The sequence below is a fragment of the Hyperolius riggenbachi genome, chromosome 1 (genome assembly GCF_040937935.1).
Source record: "Hyperolius riggenbachi isolate aHypRig1 chromosome 1, aHypRig1.pri, whole genome shotgun sequence".
NCBI lineage: Eukaryota > Metazoa > Chordata > Amphibia > Anura > Hyperoliidae > Hyperolius > Hyperolius riggenbachi.
Window position 1 is genome coordinate 56366796 of NC_090646.1, and position 22537 is coordinate 56389332.

General features: G+C 48.7%; 1 protein-coding gene across 2 annotated transcripts in view; it reads left to right on the plus strand.

Annotated features, from left to right (window-relative positions):
• Window positions 1-6446: 6446 nt before the first annotated feature.
• Window positions 6447-22537, plus strand: part of SFXN5 (sideroflexin 5) — a 401437-nt gene continuing 385346 nt past the window's right edge. For both annotated transcript variants that reach the window (XR_011030199.1, XM_068274564.1), the window contains exon 1: window positions 6447-6649. Coding sequence is in view for 1 of the 2 variants with exons in the window: in XM_068274564.1 (XP_068130665.1) it covers window positions 6530-6649 (120 nt within the window). In the remaining variant the exon portion in view is untranslated. The remainder of the gene's footprint in view (window positions 6650-22537) is intronic.

The following is a 22537-nucleotide window of genomic DNA, read 5'->3' on the forward strand; positions in this document are numbered from 1 at the left end:
GGACACTAGCAGGCTGTGACACGCTATAGGGGACACTAGCAGGCAGTGACATGCTATAGGACACTAGTAGGCGGGGACACTAGCAGGCTGTGACACGCTATAGGGGACACTAGCAGGCTGTAATACACTATAGGGGACACTAGCAGGCTGTGACACGCTATAGGGGACACTAGCAGGCTGTGACACGCTATAGCGGGCACTAGCAGGCTGTGACACACTATAGAGGACACTAGCAGGCTGTGACACGCTATAGGGGACACTAGCAGGCAGTGACACACTAGAGGGGACACTAGCAGGCTGTGACACACTATAGGAGGACACTAGCAGGCTGTGACACACTATAGGGGACACTAGCAGGCTGTGACGTGCTATAGGGGACACTAGCAGGCTGTGACACGCTATAGGGGACACTAGCAGGCTGTGACACACTATAGGAGGACACTAGCAGGCTGTGACACGCTATAGGGGGCACAAGCAGGCTGTGACGCGCTATAGGGGGCACAAGCAGGCTGTGACGCGCTATAGGAGACACTAGCAGGCTGTGACGCGCTATAGGGGACACTAGCAGGCTGTGACGCGCTATATGGGGCACAAGCAGGCTGTGACACCCTATAGGGGATACTAGCACGCTGTGACATGCTATAGGGGGCACAAGCAGGCTGTGACACGCTATAGGGGACACTAGCAGGCTGTGACGCGCTATAGGGGACACTAGCAGGCTGTGACACGCTATAGGAGGGCACTAGCAGGCTGTGACGCGCTATAGGTGGACACTAGCAGGCTGTGACGCGCTATAGGAGGACACTAGCAGGCTGTGACGCGCTATAGGAGGACACTAGCAGGCTGTGACGCGCTATAGGAGGACACTAGCAGGCTGTGACACGCTATAGTGGACACTAGCAAGCTGTGACATGCTATAGGAGGGCACTAGAAGGCTGTGACAGACTGTAGGGAAAACTAGCAGGCTGTGACACACTATAGGAGGGCACTAGCAGGCTGTGACACACTATAGGGGACACTAGCAGGCTGTGACATGCTATAGGGGACACTAGCAGGCTGTGACACACTATAGGGGACACTAGCAGGCTGTGACACGCTATAGGGGACACAAGCAGGCTGTGACACGCTATAGGGGACATTAGCAGGCTGTGACACGCTATAGGAGGACACTAGCAGGCAGTGACACGCTATAGGAGGACACTAGCAGGCTGTGACGCGCTATAGGGGACCCTAGCAGGCTGTGACGCGCTATAGGAGGACACTAGCAGGCTGTGACACGCTATAGGAGGACACTAGTAGGCTGTGACGCGCTATAGGGGACACTAGCAGGCTGTGACGCGCTATAGGGGACCCTAGCAGGCTGTGACGCGCTATAGGAGGACACTAGCAGGCTGTTACGCGCTATAGGAGGACACTAGCAGGCTGTGGCGCGCTATAGTGGACACTAGCAGGCTGTGACATGCTATAGGAGGACACTAGCAGGCTGTGACACGCTATAGGAGGGTGCTAGCAGGCTGTGACGTGCTATAGGGGACACTAGCAGGCTGTGACGCGCTATAGGGGACACTAGCAGGCTGTGACGCGCTATAGGAGGACACTAGCAGGCTGTGACGCGCTATAGGAGGACACTAGCAGGCTGTGACGCGCTATAGGAGGACACTAGCAGGCTGTGGCGCGCTATAGTGGACACTGGCAGTCTGGGACGCGCTATAGGAGGACACTAGCAGGCTGTGACACGCTATAGGGGACACTAGCAGGCTGTGACACGCTATAGGGGACACTAGCAGGCTGTGACACGCTATAGGGGGCACTAGCAGGCAGTGACACGCTATAGGGGCACTAGCAGGCTGTGACACGCTATAGGGGACACTAGCAGGCTGTGACACGCTATAGGGGACACTAGCAGGCTGTGACACGCTATAGGGGACACTAGCAGGCTGTGACACGCTATAGGGGACACTAGCAGGCTGTGACACCCTATAAGGGACACTAGCAGGCTGTGACACGCTATAGGGGACACTAGCAGGCTGTGACACGCTATAGGAGGACACTAGCAGGCAGTGACACGCTATAGGAGGACACTAGCAGGCTGTGACACGCTATAGGAGGACACTAGCAGGCTGTGACACGCTATAGGAGGACACTAGCAGGATATGACACGCTATAGGGGACACTAGCTGGCTGTGACACGCTATAGGGGGCACTAGCAGGCAGTGACACGCTATAGGGGGCACTAGCAGGCAGTGACACGCTATAGGGGACACTAGCAGGCTGTGACACGCTATAGGGGACACTAGCAGGCTGTGACACGCTATAGGGGACAGTAGCAGGCTGTGACACGCTATAGGGGACACTAGCAGGCTGTGACGCGCTATAGGGGACACTAGCAGGCTGTGACGCGCTATAGGAGGACACTAGCAGGCTGTGACGCGCTATAGGAGGACACTAGCACGCTGTGGCGCGCTATAGTGGACACTGGCAGGCTGTGACGCGCTATAGGAGGACACTGGCAGGCTGTGACGCGCTATAGGAGGGCACTAGCAGGCTGTGACACGCTATAGGGGACACTAGCAGGCTGTGACACGCTATAGGGGGCACTAGCAGGCTGTGACACGCTATAGGGGGCACTAGCAGGCAGTGACACGCTATAGGGGGCACTAGCAGGCTGTGACACGCTATAGGGGACACTGGCAGGCTGTGGCACGCTATAGTGGACACTGGCAGGCTGTGACACGCTATAGGAGGACACTGGCAGGCTGTGACACACTATAGGAGGGCACTGGCAGGCTGTGACACGCTATAGGGGGCACTAGCAGGCTGTGACACGCTATAGGGGGCACTAGCAGGCAGTGACACGCTATAGGGGGCACTAGCAGGTTGTGACACGCTATAGGGGACACTAGCAGGCTGTGACACGCTATAGGGGACACTAGCAGGCTGTGACACGCTATAGGGGACACTAGCAGGCTGTGACACGCTATAGGGGACACTAGCAGGCTGTGACACGCTATAGGAGGACACTAGCAGGCAGTTACACGCTATAGGAGGACACTAGCAGGCCGTGACACGCTATAGGAGGACACTAGCAGGCTGTGACACGCTATAGGAGGACACTAGCAGGATGTGACACGCTATAGGGGACACTAGCAGGCTGTGACACGCTATAGGGGGCACTAGCAGGCAGTGACACGCTATAGGTGGCACTAGCAGGCAGTGACACGCTATAGGGGACACTAGCAGGCTGTGACACGCTATAGGGGACACTAGCAGGCTGTGACACGCTATAGGGGACAGTAGCAGGCTGTGACACGCTATAGGGGACACTAGCAGGCTGTGACACGCTATAGGAGGACACTAGCAGGCTGTGACACGCTATAGGGGACACTAGCAGGCTGTGACACGCTATAGGAGGGCACTAGCAGGCTGTGACACGCTATAGGGGACACTAGCAGGCTGTGACATGCTATAGGAGGGCACTAGCAGGCTGTGACACGCTATAGGAGGGCACTAGCAGGCTGTGACACGCTATAGGAGGGCACTAGCAGGCTGTGACACGCTATAGGAGGGCACTGGCAGGCTGTGACACGCTATAGGGGACACTAGCAGGCTGTGACACGCTATAGGGGACACTAGTAGCCTGTGACACGCTATAGGGGACACTAGCAGGCAGTGACACGCTATAGGAGGACACTAGTAGGCTGTGACACACTATAAGTGACACTAGCAGCCTGTGACACACTATAGGAGGACACTAGCAGGCTGTGACACACTATAAGGGACACTAGCAGTCTGTGACACACTATAAGGGACACTAGCAGCCTGTGACACACTATAGGAGGGCACTAGCAGGCTGTGACACGCTATAGGAGGACACTATCAGGCTGTGACATGCTATAGAGGACACTAGCAGGCTGTGACATGCTATAGGAGGGCACTAGCAGGCTGTGACACGCTATAGGAGGGCACTAGCAGGCTGTGACACGCTATAGGAGGGCACTAGTAGGCTGTGACACGCTATAGGGTACACTAGCAGGCTGTGACACGCTATAGGGGACACTAGCAGGTAGTGACACGCTATAGGAGGCACTAGCAGGCTGTAACACGCTATAGGGGACACTAGCAGCCAGTGACACGCTATAGGGGACACTAGCAGGCTGTGACACGCTATAGGGGACAGTAGCAGGCTGTGACACGCTATAGGGGACACTAGCAGGCTGTGACACACTATAGGGGGCACAAGCAGGCTGTAACACGCTATAGGAAGACACTAGTAGGCTGTGACACACTATAGGGGGCACTAGCAGGCAGTGACACGCTATAGGAGGACACTAGTAGGCTGTGACACGCTATAGGAGGACACTAGCAGGCTGTGACACACCAAAAGGGACACTAGCAGCCTGTGACACACTATAAGGGACACTAGTAGCCTGTGACACACTATAGGGGACACTAGCAGGCTGTGACACACTATAAGGGACACTAGTAGCCTGTGACACACTATAGGGGACACTAGCAGGCAGGGCTGGGCCGAGGCATAGGCTGGATAGGCTCCAGCCTCAGCGCGCAGTGTAGGAGGGGGCGCACAATTCATTCAGCTGTCATTCCTAATTGTGTTTGAAGCAGAAAGAAATAAAAAAAGGGGATACATGGCAGTGACTACAAGCCAGATAACTAGATATTAAGGTGTTGGGGAAGTTGTGGGCCCTGTGGCTCCTCTTAGTCTAATAGCAATCAGTGTGTGTCAGCTGGGGTGGGAGGGATGGAGGGGCGCACTATGGTTTCTCAGCCTTGGGTGCTGGAGGACCTTGTCCCAGCTCTGCTAGCAGGCAGTGACACGCTTTAGGACACTAGCAGGCTGTGACACACTATAGGGGACACTAGCAGGCTGTGGCACACTATAGGGGGCACAAGCAGGCTGTGACACGCTATAGGAGGACACTAGCAGGCTGTGACACACTATAAGGGACACTAGTAGCCTGTGACACACTATAGGGGACACTAGCAGGCTGTGACACACTATAAGGGACACTAGTAGCCTGTGACACACTATAGGGGATACTAGCAGGCAGGGCTGGGCCGAGGCATAGGCTGGATAGGCTCCAGCCTCAGCGCGCAGTGTAGGAGGGGGCGCACAATTCATTCAGCTGTCATTCCTAATTGTGTTTGAAGCAGAAAGAAATAAAAAAAGGGGATACATGGCAGTGACTACAAGCCAGATAACTAGATATTAAGGTGTTGGGGAAGTTGTGGGCCCTGTGGCTCCTCTTAGTCTAATAGCAATCAGTGTGTGTCAGCTGGGGTGGGAGGGATGGAGGGGCGCACTATGGTTTCTCAGCCTTGGGTGCTGGAGGACCTTGTCCCAGCTCTGCTAGCAGGCAGTGACACGCTTTAGGACACTAGCAGGCTGTGACACACTATAGGGGACACTAGCAGGCTGTGGCACACTATAGGGGGCACAAGCAGGCTGTGACACGCTATAGGAGGACACTAGTAGGCTGTGACACACTATAAGGGACACTAGTAGGCTGTGACACACTATAAGGGACACTAGCAGGCTGTGACACACTATAGGGGGCACAAGCAGGCTGTGACACACTATAGGGGGCACAAGCAGGCTGTGACACGCTATAGGAGGACACTAGTAGGCTGTGACACGCTATAAGGGACACTAGCAGCCTGTGACACACTATAAGGGACACTAGCAGCCTGTGACACACTATAGGGGACACTAGCAGGCTGTGACACACTATAGGGGACACTAGTAGGCTGTGACACACTATAGGGGACACTACTAGGCTGTGACACACTATAAGGGACACTAGCAGGTTGTGAAACACTATAGGAGGACACTAGCAGGCTGTGACACACTATAGGAGACACTAGCAGGCTGTGACACACTGTAGGAGACACTAGCAGGCTGTGACACATTGTAGGAGACACTAGCAGGCTGTGACACACTATAGGGGACACTAGCAGGCTGTGACACACTATAGGAGGACACTAGCAGGCAGTGACACACTATAGGGGACACTAGCAGGCTGTGACACATTGTAGGAGACACTAGCAGGCTGTGACACACTATAAGGGACACTAGCAGGCAGTGACACAGTGTGGGGCACTGTGAATCATTCTGAGACACGTAACATAAGTGCTAGCAGGAGTTATCAGGGCAGATAACGGTCTCTGGAGGGACAGGTGTGAGGTGACGTTTCGCCCCCGAAGTCCCCACAGAAGAGTCCAATACGGCCTCCTAAAGACATAAGACGTCACAGGGCAGAAAGAATCGGTCACCCGGCCAGTAAACAGCAGTGGTTGGAGGATAGCGGCGTAGCTTAGCAACCAGCAACATAAAAAAGGCGTGCCCGGAGCTGGGCATCATGAAAGGGGCGGAGCAATCTCACAGCAGCAATACGGGAAGAAGGAGGAGCCCGTAGCGCTGCAGAAGGGTGAAGGCGTGGCCTGTCACACAGCAGCAGAGGAGGGGGCGTGGTCGGAGCAGTAGCAGAGGCAGCGATATCAGCAGACGGGGATGAGTGCAGGAGGAGCCTCCCCGCCAGGACTACAGCTCCCGGCAACCCCCGCTGCACGGACAAGCAGGGACATGGCGGACGGGGTTCCGTTCGTCCTTGGGAGGCCTCGGTTCGAGCAGGTGAGTGACGCGGCTCCGCTCTTACCTTAGCCTCCGTGGCGCGCGTATCCGGGCTCGTGCCTGTGTTATGAGGCTGGCTCCGCCCCCGCGCCTTGCTCCGTCCCGCCCGATTGGCTGCGGTGGGTGCCAGTTAGGGGGAGGATGAGTAGGCGAGTCTACGGGCAGTGCGTGGATTGGCAGACTGGGGCCGGTGTGGGAGTGGCCAGTGTCAGTAGGCGGGGCAGTGTCAGTGACAGGGGATACCGGTATTGCAGAGTGAGGGGTTACCGTGCTGTGTGTGTGCTGCTGGGCTATACTGCACGTACATTCTCATGTGTCCTGAGAGGGGTATCCATTCTCTACAGCTACTGTGACCTGCAGTGGGATAACCTTTATATACAGAGTCCCATGTGGGGTGCCCATCCTCTACATCTACTGTGTGCCCCATGGTGGGTTAACCTTCATATAGAGAGTCCCATGAGGGGTGCCCAGCTTATAGAGCTACTGTGTGCCCCATGGTGGGTTAACCTTCATATAGAGAGTCCCATGAGGGGTGCCCAGCTTATAGAGCTACTGTGTGTGCCATGGTGGGGTAACATTCATATACAGAGTCCCATGTGGGGTGCCCATCCTCTACTGCTACTGTGTGCCCCATTGGGGGTGGCAACCTTTACATACAGAGTCCCATGTGGCGTGCCCATCCTCTACATCTACTATGTGACCCATTGGGGGGTAATCTTCATATAGAGAGTCCCATGAGGGGTGCCCATCTTATAGAGCAGGGGTCAGGACAGGCTGAGAGAGCCATAAACGCCACATATTTTAAAATGCATTTCTGTGAGAGCCATACAATATGTTTCAAACTGGGACAGTGTGTATGCGCTGCAGAGGGCTCATGTCCCTGTTGCAGGGGCGTAGCAATAGGGGGTGCAGAGGTTGCAACCGCATCGGGGCCCTTGGGCCAGAGGGGCCCCGAAGGGCCCTCCCTCAACTATAGTATTAGCTCTTTATTGGTCCTGTGCTCATAATAATCACTTCTATAGATACTTTGATTACTGGTAATCATTAACAAACTGCTCCCCATCCCCTTCTTGCACCTCTGACATTGTAGTTTCCATTGGCAGGTTTTGGTGCGCCGTATCAATTGTTATGTATAGAGTGCTTGGGGGGCCCCATTGTAAAACTTGCATCGGGGCCACAGCTCCTTAGCTACGCCACTGCCCTGTTGCCATGGTGATGTGTATATAGTTGATCCGCCGGGCAGCTGAAGTGTCAGACACTTCTTCAGCTCTTTTTGGGTTTCAGCAACATCAGCAATTTCCCCGAGAAGAGCCAGACAGGAGAAATACTGACTAACAGCTTGTAGAATTAGCTAGCTGACTTGGGGTTTGATTCACTTTGTAGGAAGAGATCCCAGCACTTTGGCCCAATAGGCTGCCTGTCAAGTGACAGACAGCCTATTGTTCAATCACAGTGCAGGGATCTTGTCCTACAAAGTCACTGGACTTAACAGAGTCCAGAGTGGGACAATTGGAGCAGCTGTTAGTTCTGGGGGGAGCGTGAGTAAGTTAGTAGTGCATGCTACAGCAGTAGCGTGCCTACTTTGAAAATTTCTACCGCTGCCACACTAAGCTGCGCTGCTTGAGCAGTGAAGCTTTGTGAATTAACCCGTAACTCTGAGCCAGATGTAGCCATCAAAAGAGCCACATCTGGCTCCCGAGCCATCGGTTCCCTACCCCTGTTATAGAGCTACTGTGTGTGCCATGGTGGGGTATCCTTCATATACAGACGTGCTATGTGCCACATGGTGGTGTATCCTTCATATACAGACGTGCTATGTGCCACATGGTGGTGTATCCTTCATATACAGACGTGCTATGTGCCACATGGTGGTGTATCCTTCATATACAGACGTGCTATGTGCCACATGGTGGTGTATCCTTCATATACAGACGTGCTATGTGCCACATGGTGGTGTATCCTTCATATACAGACGTGCTATGTGCCACATGGTGGTGGATCCTTCATATACAGACATGCTATGTGCCACATGGTGGTGTATCCTTCATATACAGACGTGCTATGTGCCACATGGTGGTGGATCCTTCATATACAGACATGCTATGTGCCACATGGTGGTGTATCCTTCATATACAGACGTGCTATGTGCCGTATAGTGGTGTATCCTTCATATACAGATGTGCTATGTGCCGTATAGTGGTGTATCCTTCATATACAGACGTGCTATGTGCCACATGGTGGTGTATCCTTCATATACAGACGTGCTATGTGCCACATGGTGGTGTATCCTTCATATACAGACGCGCTATGTGCCACATGATGGTGAATCCTTCATATACAGACGTGCTATGTGCCACATGGTGGTGTATCCTTCATATACAGACGTGCTATGTGCCACATGGTGGTGTATCCTTCATATACAGACGTGCTATGTGCCGTATAGTGGTGTATCCTTCATATACAGACGTGCTATGTGCCACATGGTGGTGTATCCTTCATATACAGACATGCTATGTGCCGTATAGTGGTGTATCCTTCATATACAGACGTGCTATGTGCCATATAGTGGTATATCCTTCATATACAGACATGCTATGTGCCGTATAGTGGGGTATCCTTCATATACAGACGTGCTATGTGCCGTATAGTGGTGTATCCTTCATATACAGACATGCTATGTGCCGTATAGTGGTGTATCCTTCATATACAGACGTGCTATGTGCCACATGGTGGTGTATCCTTCATATACAGACGTGCTATGTGCCACATGATGGTGAATCCTTCATATACAGATGTGCTATGTGCCACATGGTGGTGTATCCTTCATATACAGACGTGCTATGTGCCGTATAGTGGTGTATCCTTCATATACAGACATGCTATGTGCCGTATAGTGGTGTATCCTTCATATACAGACGTGCTATGTGCCGTATAGTGGTGTATCCTTCATATACAGACATGCTATGTGCCACATGGTGGTGTATCCTTCATATACAGACGTGCTATGTGCCATATAGTGGTGTATCCTTCATATACAGACGTGCTATGTGCCACATGGTGGGGTATCCTTCATATACAGATGTGCTATGTGCCATATAGTGGTATATCCTTCATATACAGACATGCTATGTGCCACATGATGGTGAATCCTTCATATACAGACGTGCTATGTGCCGTATAGTGGTGTATCCTTCATATACAGACGTGCTATGTGCCGTATAGTGTTGTATCCTTCATATACAGACGTGCTATGTGCCGTATAGTGGTGTATCCTTCATATACAGACGTGCTATGTGCCGTATAGTGGTGTATCCTTCATATACAGACATGCTATGTGCCACATGGTGGGGTATCCTTCATATACAGATGTGCTATGTGCCATATAGTGGTATATCCTTCATATACAGACATGCTATGTGCCACATGATGGTGAATCCTTCATATACAGACGTGCTATGTGCCGTATAGTGGTGTATCCTTCATATACAGACGTGCTATGTGCCGTATAGTGTTGTATCCTTCATATACAGACGTGCTATGTGCCGTATAGTGGTGTATCCTTCATATACAGACGTGCTATGTGCCGTATAGTGGTGTATCCTTCATATACAGACGTGCTATGTGCCACATGGTGGTGTATCCTTCATATACAGACGTGCTATGTGCCACATGGTGGTGTATCCTTCATATAAAGACGTGCTATGTGCCACATGGTGGGGTATCCTTCATATACAGATGTGCTATGTGCCACATGGTGGTGTATCCTTCATATACAGACGTGCTATGTGCCGTATAGTGGTGTATCCTTCATATACAGACGTGCTATGTGCCGTATAGTGGTGTATCCTTCATATACAGACGTGCTATGTGCCACATGGTGGTGGATCCTTCATATACAGACATGCTATGTGCCACATGGTGGTGTATCCTTCATATACAGACGTGCTATGTGCCGTATAGTGGTGTATCCTTCATATACAGACGTGCTATGTGCCACATGGTGGTGTATCCTTCATATACAGACGTGCTATGTGCCGTATAGTGGTGTATCCTTCATATACAGACGTGCTATGTGCCACATGGTGGTGTATCCTTCATATATAGACGTGCTATGTGCCGTATAGTGGTGTATCCTTCATATACAGACGTGCTATGTGCCACATGGTGGTGTATCCTTCATATACAGACGTGCTATGTGCCACATGGTGGTGTATCCTTCATATATAGACGTGCTATGTGCCGTATAGTGGTGTATCCTTCATATACAGACGTGCTATGTGCCACATGGTGGTGTATCCTTCATATACAGACATGCTATGTGCCACATGGTGGTGTATCCTTCATATACAGACGTGCTATGTGCCGTATAGTGGTGTATCCTTCATATACAGACATGCTATGTGCCGTATAGTGGGGTATCCTTCATATACAGACGTGCTATGTGCCGTATAGTGGTGTATCCTTCATATATAGACGTGCTATGTGCCGTATAGTGGTGTATCCTTCATATACAGACGTGCTATGTGCCACATGGTGGTGGATCCTTCATATACAGACGTGCTATGTGCCACATAGTGGTGTATCCTTCATATACAGACGTGCTATGTGCCACATGGTGGTGGATCCTTCATATATAGACGTGCTATGTGCCGTATAGTGGTGTATCCTTCATATACAGACGTGCTATGTGCCACATGGTGGTGTATCCTTCATATACAGACGTGCTATGTGCCACATGGTGGTGGATCCTTCATATATAGACGTGCTATGTGCCACATGGTGGTGTATCCTTCATATACAGACGTGCTATGTGCCACATGGTGGTGTATCCTTCATATACAGACGTGCTATGTGCCACATGGTGGTGTATCCTTCATATACAGACGTGCTATGTGCCACATGGTGGTGTTCCCTTCATATACAGACGTGCTATGTGCCGTATAGTGGTGTATCCTTCATATACAGACGTGCTATGTGCCGTATAGTGGTGTATCCTTCATATACAGACGTGCTATGTGCCGTATAGTGGTGTATCCTTCATATACAGACGTGCTATGTGCCACATGGTGGTGTATCCTTCATATACAGACGTGCTATGTGCCACATGGTGGTGTTCCCTTCATATACAGACGTGCTATGTGCCGTATAGTGGTGTATCCTTCATATACAGACGTGCTATGTGCCGTATAGTGGTGTATCCTTCATATACAGACGTGCTATGTGCCGTATAGTGGTGTATCCTTCATATACAGACGTGCTATGTGCCACATGGTGGTGGATCCTTCATATACAGACGTGCTATGTGCCACATGGTGGTGTCCCTTCATATACAGAAGTGCTTTGTGCCACATGGTGGTGTATCCTTCATATACAGACGTGCTATGTGCCACATGGTGGTGTTCCCTTCATATACAGACGTGCTATGTGCCGTATAGTGGTGTATCCTTCATATACAGACGTGCTATGTGCCACATGGTGGTGTATCCTTCATATACAGACATGCTATGTGCCACATGGTGGTGTATCCTTCATATACAGACGTGCTATGTGCCGTATAGTGGTGTATCCTTCATATACAGACATGCTATGTGCCGTATAGTGGTGTATCCTTCATATACAGACGTGCTATGTGCCGTATAGTGGTGTATCCTTCATATACAGACGTGCTATGTGCCGTATAGTGGTGTATCCTTCATATACAGACGTGCTATGTGCCGTATAGTGGTGTATCCTTCATATACAGACGTGCTATGTGCCACATGGTGGTGTATCCTTCATATACAGACATGCTATGTGCCACATGGTGGTGTATCCTTCATATACAGACGTGCTATGTGCCACATGGTGGTGTATCCTTCATATACAGACGTGCTATGTGCCGTATAGTGGTGTATCCTTCATATACAGACGTGCTATGTGCCGTATAGTGGTGTATCCTTCATATACAGACGTGCTATGTGCCGTATAGTGGTGTATCCTTCATATACAGACGTGCTATGTGCCACATGGTGGTGTATCCTTCATATATAGACGTGCTATGTGCCACATGGTGGTGTATCCTTCATATACAGACGTGCTATGTGCCACATGGTGGTGTATCCTTCATATACAGACTTGCTATGTGCCACATGATGGTGTATCCTTCATATACAGACGTGCTATGTGCCGTATAGTGGTGTATCCTTCATATACAGACATGCTATGTGCCGTATAGTGGGGTATCCTTCATATACAGACGTGCTATGTGCCGTATAGTGGTGTATCCTTCATATACAGACATGCTATGTGCCGTATAGTGGTGTATCCTTCATATACAGACGTGCTATGTGCCGTATAGTGGTGTATCCTTCATATACAGACGTGCTATGTGCCGTATAGTGGTGTATCCTTCATATACAGACATGCTATGTGCCACATGGTGGTGTATCCTTCATATACAGACGTGCTATGTGCCACATGGTGGTGTATCCTTCATATACAGACGTGCTATGTGCCACATGGTGGTGTATCCTTCATATACAGACGCGCTATGTGCCGTATAGTGGTGTATCCTTCATATACAGATGTGCTATGTGCCACATGGTGGTGTATCCTTCATATACAGACGTGCTATGTGCCGTATAGTGGTGTATCCTTCATATACAGACGTGCTATGTGCCACATGGTGGTGTATCCTTCATATACAGACGTGCTATGTGCCACATGGTGGTGTATCCTTCATATACAGACGTGCTATGTGCCACATGGTGGTGTATCCTTCATATACAGACGTGCTATGTGCCACATGGTGGTGTTCCCTTCATATACAGACGTGCTATGTGCCGTATAGTGGTGTATCCTTCATATACAGACGTGCTATGTGCCGTATAGTGGTGTATCCTTCATATACAGACGTGCTATGTGCCGTATAGTGGTGTATCCTTCATATACAGACGTGCTATGTGCCGTATAGTGGTGTATCCTTCATATACAGACATGCTATGTGCCGTATAGTGGTGTATCCTTCATATACAGACGTGCTATGTGCCACATGGTGGTGTATCCTTTATATACAGACGTGCTATGTGCCACATGGTGGTGGATCCTTCATATACAGACGTGCTATGTGCCACATGATGGTGTATCCTTCATATACAGACGTGCTATGTGCCGTATAGTGGTGTATCCTTCATATACAGACATGCTATGTGCCGTATAGTGGGGTATCCTTCATATACAGACGTGCTATGTGCCGTATAGTGGGGTATCCTTCATATACAGACGTGCTATGTGCCGTATAGTGGTGTATCCTTCATATACAGACATGCTATGTGCCGTATAGTGGTGTATCCTTCATATACAGACGTGCTATGTGCCACATGGTGGTGTATCCTTCATATACAGACGTGCTATGTGCCACATGGTGGTGTATCCTTCATATACAGACGTGCTATGTGCCGTATAGTGGTGTATCCTTCATATACAGACGTGCTATGTGCCGTATAATGGTGTATCCTTCATATACAGACGTGCTATGTGCCGTATAGTGGTGTATCCTTCATATACAGACGTGCTATGTGCCGTATAGTGGTGTATCCTTCATATACAGACATGCTATGTGCCACATGGTGGTGTATCCTTCATATACAGACGTGCTATGTGCCGTATAGTGGTGTATCCTTCATATACAGACGTGCTATGTGCCGTATAGTGGTGTATCCTTCATATACAGACGTGCTATGTGCCGTATAGTGGTGTATCCTTCATATACAGACGTGCTATGTGCCGTATAGTGGTGTATCCTTCATATACAGACGTGCTATGTGCCGTATAGTGGTGTATCCTTCATATACAGACGTGCTATGTGCCGTATAGTGGTGTATCCTTCATATACAGACATGCTATGTGCCGTATAGTGGTGTATCCTTCATATACAGACGTGCTATGTGCCACATGGTGGTGTATCCTTCATATACAGACTTACTATGTGCCAGATGTTAGTCTTCCCTTCATATACAGACATACTGTGTGCCACATGGTGGTGTATCCTTCATATTAGAGATGGGAAGTCCGGATCTTTTCAATGATTCGGATGATTCGAATCAGATCATTGAAAAGATCCGGATCTTTGATCCAAATCTCTAATCATTTTACTACCAAAGCATTCGGGGGTGAAATGACTAGCAGGACAGGTCTTTCCCTGCCGTGGACAGAGAAGGGGAGGGGGGTGGACAGACAGAGAAGGGGAGAAGATGGACAGAGACGGGCAGGGAGTTAACAGAGAAGGGAGGAGGTGGACGAAGAGAGGTGAGCAGAGAGCAGAAATGTTTGCACACATTACCCACATGCTGCAATCATATGCTTTACATATATTTCACCTATATGTTCATCTGTATACTTTGAATGCAAACATCTCACAGTGAAAGAAAGCATTCCCCAACGTGTCGTTTTCTCACCTCCAACCAGGGCTGTGGAGTCGGAGTCGTGGAGTCGGGCAATTTTGGGTGCCTGGAGTCGGAGTCGGGAAAAAATGCACCGACTCCTAATGAATTTGTAACTGTAATTAAAATAGAAAATATGATAAAATGTTCTATTTCTCAGATAATAGTCATTAAAAATAATATATATACAGTAATAGCTGTGCTTAGTCCACAAAAATGAAATAAACCAATCAAAATTAGTTACTTGTGCTGCTTCAATAAAGCAGTCCCCGTATTTTTAAGGTCAGATATACATATCTGATTGTGACTGTATATATGATGCGTACACAGGAATCTCTTATATATACTAAATAACATCTATGCTGTAAGAATAAAGCCTGATGTGTAGCTGTGTCACTAATAGAGATGGTCAATGAGATGGAAATAATTCTGCACTGATGCTGATTTATGCAAATGTATGCACTCCCTTTGCTGATGAAATCAAATAATTTGATATGTTATTAAAATTTGGTTTGGTGACTACAAATTAAAGGGTACCTGAGACGGATGAAAAGTAAAGTTTTATACATACCTGGGGCTTCCTCCAGCCCCTTTCAGGCTAATCAGTCCCTCACTGTCCTCCACCACCCGGATCTTCTGCTATGAGTCCTGGTAATTCAGCCAGTCAGCGCAGTCCGGCCGCATGCCACTCCCACAGCCAGGAACATTCTGCACCTGCGCAATAGTGCTGCACAGGTGTAGTATGCTCCTAGCGGTGGAGTGTGTTCATGCGCACTACGCCAGACTGGCTCAAGTACCTGGACTCATAGCAGAAGATCCAGGTGGTGGAGGAGGACAACGAGGGACTGATTATCCTGAAGGCGGCTGGAGGAAGCCCCAGGTATGTATAAAACTTTAATTTCATCTGTCTCAGGTTTACTTTGTTACACAGTAGTACTATACTCTACATATGCACTCCTCACAGAGCTGCAGGGAATCCACTGAGAATGCTGTGCACATTGAACACAGAGGTGTTGTCTGTTTACAATCTCCTCATTCCCCTGCAGAGTACCTGCACATCATTCTTACATGTACCCACACTTACATTGCCTAGGGCCTGATAGATGTTCTTTGTTCCGGTTTGTACCTTTTACAAGTACTATTACTAAGGACTAGTTTTAGTCTAAAGGGAATAAATATAGTAGTCTACATATCCTTCTCACTTCAGTTGTCTTGTAAAATTCCTAAGCGTTGGCAGTTATGAGACGAATTTCATGTTACATACTTTTAATCAACAAAATTGTAATATGCAAATTAGAGGAGTCGGAGTCGTGGAGTCGGAGTCGGTGGAATCCTAAACTGAGGAGTCGGAGTCGGTGGATTTTTGGACCGACTCCACAGCCCTGCCTCCAACACTCATCATAAATTTAGGGAGAAGATAAGTGCAGCTGTTTAGAGCCGAGTGCAGGAGGATCATATTGCACAGCAATCACAGTGCCTGCCTGTCATTCTAGCTCAGCACGCTGTTTGTAACGTTACTGAGCTGTGCTTCAGAGCCAAAAGTCTTCCATTTGTTCACTATGCACAACTACAGAACAGACAGCCTAAAATCAGCAGCACATTGCAGCCAGTACGTGTGCTCTACACATATCTGGCAGTGGCACCCATGTCCCCTCTCCCAACTACCCGTCCCTGCAAGGCTGGCTCCCCTCCAACTGAGCGATCCATCCCCTCCAACTGAGCAGATTCTGCTTCCAGGACCCCGCTGCCCTAAACACCAGGAAACTGTACAAGGGATATAGGACCACTAAACATCAGGGAACTATAGGGGATGGAAGGGGCTATTAGATACCAAGGAAATGTATAAGGGAGAGAGGTGGCCAGTAGATATTGAGGTCGGTCCCCATCCCAGAGCTCAATTTCGTCCCACTTTGTAATTGAGTTTGACACCCCTGCTATCAGGCCCAGATTTACATCACAGGAATCTATAGGCACATATGTCCCGGCACCCTAGACTTCACCCTCCAGGAACCTACAAACCCCAACCGAACTGCACCGCAAGTGTACTGGCTGTCACTTCTCCCTTACTTCTCCTGCCTGTCATAGGTAGCTGCAGGTGCCCCTTAGTATTCGGTAGCCAGAAGTACCCTAGAAGTAGCTAGTGCTGCCCCTGACTGAAGGGAGACTTTGTCAGAGCTGGGTGAGTAACCTCTCATTTACGCTCCACTCGGGACTCTGCATAGAGAAGAAGGGAGGGAGGCAGGCATTCTTAGAGGGAGCCATCTTTCCATCATCAGGCGCCTGTATTCACCTACAGTGCCTTATGGTGAATCCGGCCCTGCCTGCTATAGAGGCAATATATGGTTAGTGGAGGTGTATTGTCAGTGTATGACTTGTGGAGAGCTATGATTCATGTAAGGGTGCTGTGTGTACCATGATGCATTACAATGCACACAAGTGATCATTACAATCTTAGGCGGCAAAACAACACACATTTCTCTTCAGTCTTTCATTTGCTATCACATGCTCTGTTTGAAGAAAAAAAAAAACAAAAAAAAAAACGATCGTTTTATAACGATTTTAGTAGACAAGCAATCAGCAGCAGAACAGATCATGGCCGGACAGATCGGTTGTTGTGACTTTTTTTTCTTTCACATCGTTTCCTCACTTTTCCTTTAAGTGAGTTGGACGACCCATGTTAAAGCAGACGTTTCAAGTGGCTTTAGTCTAATGTGTGTACATAGCTTAAAGTACAACTCGAGAGATACAGTGGCTGCCATATTTAACTTTTAAACAATACCAGTTGCCTGGCAGTCCAGCTGATCTCTTTGGCTGCAGTAGTGTCTGAATAACACACCCGAAACAAGCATACTGGTAATCCAGTCAGCTTTCAGTCAGAGCACCTGATCTAATACAGAAGGTGGTTGCTGCGATCCTCTCTGAATAGAACCTAAAATGCAACCAGGTGGATCGCTATGCACTATGGGGGGTATCAATACCCTAATGAACAATGTATGCGCCGTGCACTGCGCTAACACCTTAGATTGTTTAGATCACAATACTAAAATAATCAAAATAGAACCAGTATCATATGCCAAAACAACGAGTCCATATAGAGAGTCCAATCCAGTACAGGTGATCACTTCCACAATTCTATAATGACTGTAATATGTATATGCAAGTACGCTCACCAACAGTGATGGCTGATTTAATAAAACCAGCTATAAGCACTCCGTAACAGTCTCCAGCAGTCTTAAGCTTTTTTTCATCTGGTGGCCAAGTTTGCCCTAAAAACTTAAAACAAGGGCTTGTATAGCGTAATACCGTTTATTAGGCTGCTTTCACAGTGGGACGTTACAGGCGCACGTTAGAGCAGCCTGTAACGCAGCCCACCGCACAGTAATGAAAAATCAATGGGCTGTTCACAGTGCCCACGTTGCGTTACATTGTAACGCTACACGTTAAGTGAAAGTACTGCATGCAGTACGTTATACACGGCTAAGCCGCGTTAGATTGTTTGCACATGTTGGAGGAGGAGGAGGGGAGAGTTCGCTATTGCGGCCAGCCACAAGGCTAATTAATATTCACTGCACTGTGTGACGTGCAGTGTTTACTTCCTGGAGCGGCCGCTTCATGCGGCGATTGGCTGGCGGGACCACGTGGTCCACATGCGTCAAAAAGTACACATCACGGACGCATCATGAGCCGCCTAAGGCGGCTCAATCTGACGTCCAACTTCAACACCACCATGCGTTGTGTTAGGGGCACGTTATGCAACCTTCACGTCACATCTAACGCAACATCTTAGTGGGAAAGAGGCTTAAAAGCATAAAATACAAAGTAGTGCACTCACATGTCCTTTAAATATTTGCGCATATCAATAAAAGTTGGACATCCTCTCTGCAGTGTCTACTGCTGCTCCATACAGAGTCTCAGCGTCTCGTGCGTCTTAGGCTCCGCTGGAGACTGTCACAAAGCGCTGATAGCTGGTCCACTTGAGGTCAGCCATTAATTCTGGTGAGCCTGTATTTTCCTTGTTTCAGTTGTTGTGTGACAGCACTCGGATAGTGGGAATACACTACTCACAGGTGTGGGGGTGGTAGCAAATATTTTAAGCTGGCTCACGCTATGTCTACCCTGTTCTGTGTCTCTTGCTGAGCTACGTTTAGGGGAGACTGCTGACTGCAAGAGAGATAATTGAAGATTCCTGCCTCATAACTGTGCCTGATATGCTGAGCTTTTATTAAATCAGCCATCACTGTTGGTGAGCGTACTTGCATATACGTATTATGGTCGTTATAGAATTGTGGAAGTGATCACCTATACTGGATTGGACTCTCTATATGGACTCGTTGTTTTGGCATATGATACTGGCTCTATTGTGATTATTTTAGTATTGTGATCTATACAATCTAAGGTGTTAGCGCAGTGCACGTCACATACAGAGCACTTGATCTGCTGCATGCTTGTTCGGGGTCTATGGCTGAAAGTATTAGAGGCAGAGAATCAGCAGGACAGCCAGGCAACTGGTATTGCTTAAATGGAAAAAAGTCCATATACCACTTGTTTCAGTTATCCTTCAAAGGGAATCTGAAGTGAAAATAAACTATTTAAGATAAGAAATATATAATGATTTGTATGTGTAGTACAGCTAAGAAGAAGAAAAAAAAACAGCAGAGATATAAGTCTAATATTTTTCCAGTATGGGAAGAGTTAAAGAGACTCCGTAACAAAAATTGCATCCTGTTTTTTATCATCCTACAAGTTCCAAAAGCTATTCTAATGTGTTCTGGCTTACTGCAGCACTTTGTACTATCACAGTCTCTGTAATAAATCAATGTATCTTTCCCTTGTCAGACTTGTCAGCCTGTGTCTGGAAGGCTGCCAAGTTCTTCAGTGTTGTGGTTCTGCTATGCACTCCCCCCTCAGGGGGGAAAGAAACACACAAATGATCTCTTGAGATTCAAAAGGAATGCTGTATACAGCCTGCTTGTGTATGGATGTATTTTCTATGTGTGGACATACTGTACATCAACCTACTTCCTGTTTTGGTGGCCATTTTGTTTGTTTATAAACAAACTTTTTAAAACTGTTTTTAACCACTTTTAATGCGGCGGGGAGCTGCGAAATTGTGACAAAGGGTAATAGGAGATGTCCCCTAACGCACTGGTATGTTTACTTTTGTGCGATTTTAACAATACAGATTCTCTTTAACCACCCTGGCGTTCTGATTAAATCGCCAGGGTGGCTGCGGGAGGGTTTTTTTTTAAATAAAAAAAAAACTATTTCATGCAGCCAACTGAAAGTTGGCTGCATGAAAGCCCACTAGAGGGCGCTCCGGAGGCGATCTTCCGATCGCCTCCGGCGCCCAGAATAAACAAGGAAGGCCGCAATGAGCGGCCTTCCTTGTTTTGCTTATATCGTCGCCATAGCGACGAGCGGAGTGACGTCATCGACGTCAGCCGACGTCGTGACGTCAGCCGCCTCCGATCCAGCCCTTAGCGCTGGCCGGAACTTTTTGTTCCGGCTACGCTGGGCTCAGGCGGCTGGGGGGACCCTCTTTCGCCGCTGCTCGCGGCGAATCGCCGCAGAGCGGCGGCGATCAGGCAGCACACGCGGCTGGCAAAGTGCCGGCTGCGTGTGCTGCTTTTTATTTCATTAAAATCGGCCCAGCAGGGCCTGAGCGGCAGCCGCTGGCGGTGTTGGACGAGCTGAGCTCGTCCAGACCGCTCAGCTGGTTAAGAAACTCCAGTTGTTATCTATGCAAAAGAGCTTCACTGAGCTCTCCGACTTTCAAAGTTTTAGGCTACTTCCACAGTGGGACGTTTTGATGCGATGTTAAAGTCGCAACGCAAACTAACAACGCAACGTCCCAATAATGTCACAACGCAACTATATGCCCTGTTATCGTCCCATACAGTAGGCATACAGGCAATGAAAAGTATGCTTCCAGGTCATTACTGAGCATGTGCGAACAGTCCAACGCATCTAATAACGTGTATAACGCACAGTATGCAGCACTTTCTAATATCGCTACACGTTACACACAAACGCAACGTGTGCACTGTGAATGTTGCACAGACTTTAGTATTGCTGTGCGTTAGTCCACGTTAAAACTTTTTCTAACGTGCAACTTTAACGTCGCACCGTGAAAGAGGCCTGAGAGAGCTCTGTCTTCTGAAGTTTATTATCTCAACTGTCTGTCACTGTATTTTTTTTTTTTTTTTTTTGCAGAGGAAAGTTCAAAAGGTCATTAGCCTGCTCTGTGAAATCATCTAGAATGCTGAGTATTGAGTAAACTGCAAATATTAGAGAATGATGCAATGTTATAGAAGAAACTACTTTAAAATAAAAATGAGATTTGCTTTGCTATTAATTATCCATTAATTATCCGTACTACACATCCTATTCATTATATCATATTTTTTTTTTTACTTCAGTGTCACTTTAAAGGTTTAACTCTGGGCTGGTGCACACCAAGCGTTTTTGGTAGCGTTTTCAAAACCGCTTCCGCCTGTGAAAACGCTTGGCTAATGTATCTCAATGGGATGGTGCACACCAGCGGTGTGAGGTTTTTAGCAAACCGCAAACGCGCCTCCTGCTGCATTTTTGCGGTTTGCAGATGCGTTTCTGCCTCAATGTAAAGTATAGGAAAAGCTCAAACCGCTCTGAAAAACGCTAGATCAGAGCTGTTTTCCAGGCGGTTTGTTACAGAAGCTGTTCAGTAACAGCTTTTAGGCTTCTTGCACACCAAGACGTTGCATTAGGTGGCACGTTAAGGTCGCATAACGTGCACCTAACACAACGTATGGTGCTGCAAGAGCCGACGGTAGAGTGAGCCGCGTTAGGCGGCTCGAGTCCTATAATGTCTCCCAGAGTGGCGCTGATTGGCCAGCGGGACCACGTGATGCGGAGCGAGACACTCCGCATCACGTGGTCCCGCCGGCCAATCAGCGCCCGCCAGTGCAGTGAATATTAAGTAGCCATGTGCGCGGCTACTGTAGCTGGCTCTCCCCGCCTCCTCTCCGCCCCCCACTGCGCATGTGCAAACAGTCTAACGCGGCTATAGCCGCTCCAACGCCGTAGCATGCTGCACTTTGCACAGAACGTGCAGCGTTACATGTAACGCAACGTGGGCTGTGTGAACAGCCCACTTGTGTTACATTGCTGTGCGTTGGGGGAGCGTTACAGGCGCACTAACGTGCGCCTGTAACGTCTTGGTGTGTAAGCAGCCTTACTGTAACAACATATAAAATCTGCTACACAAAAACACTCCAAAAACCGCTAGGCATGTGTAAACAACGTCTCTAAACATGCCTAGAATCGCTCTGAAATCTGCTTCAAAACCCTCTAGCATTTTGCGGATCTGCTAGCGGTTTTTGGTGTGCACTGGGCCTCAGTTCAGGTTTGCTTTGAAAGTGACCCTCTCACTTCAGTTAAGTGGTTCAGTGAATTGTCTCCCTGTGATTTCAGAAGGTCATTCTTGTGG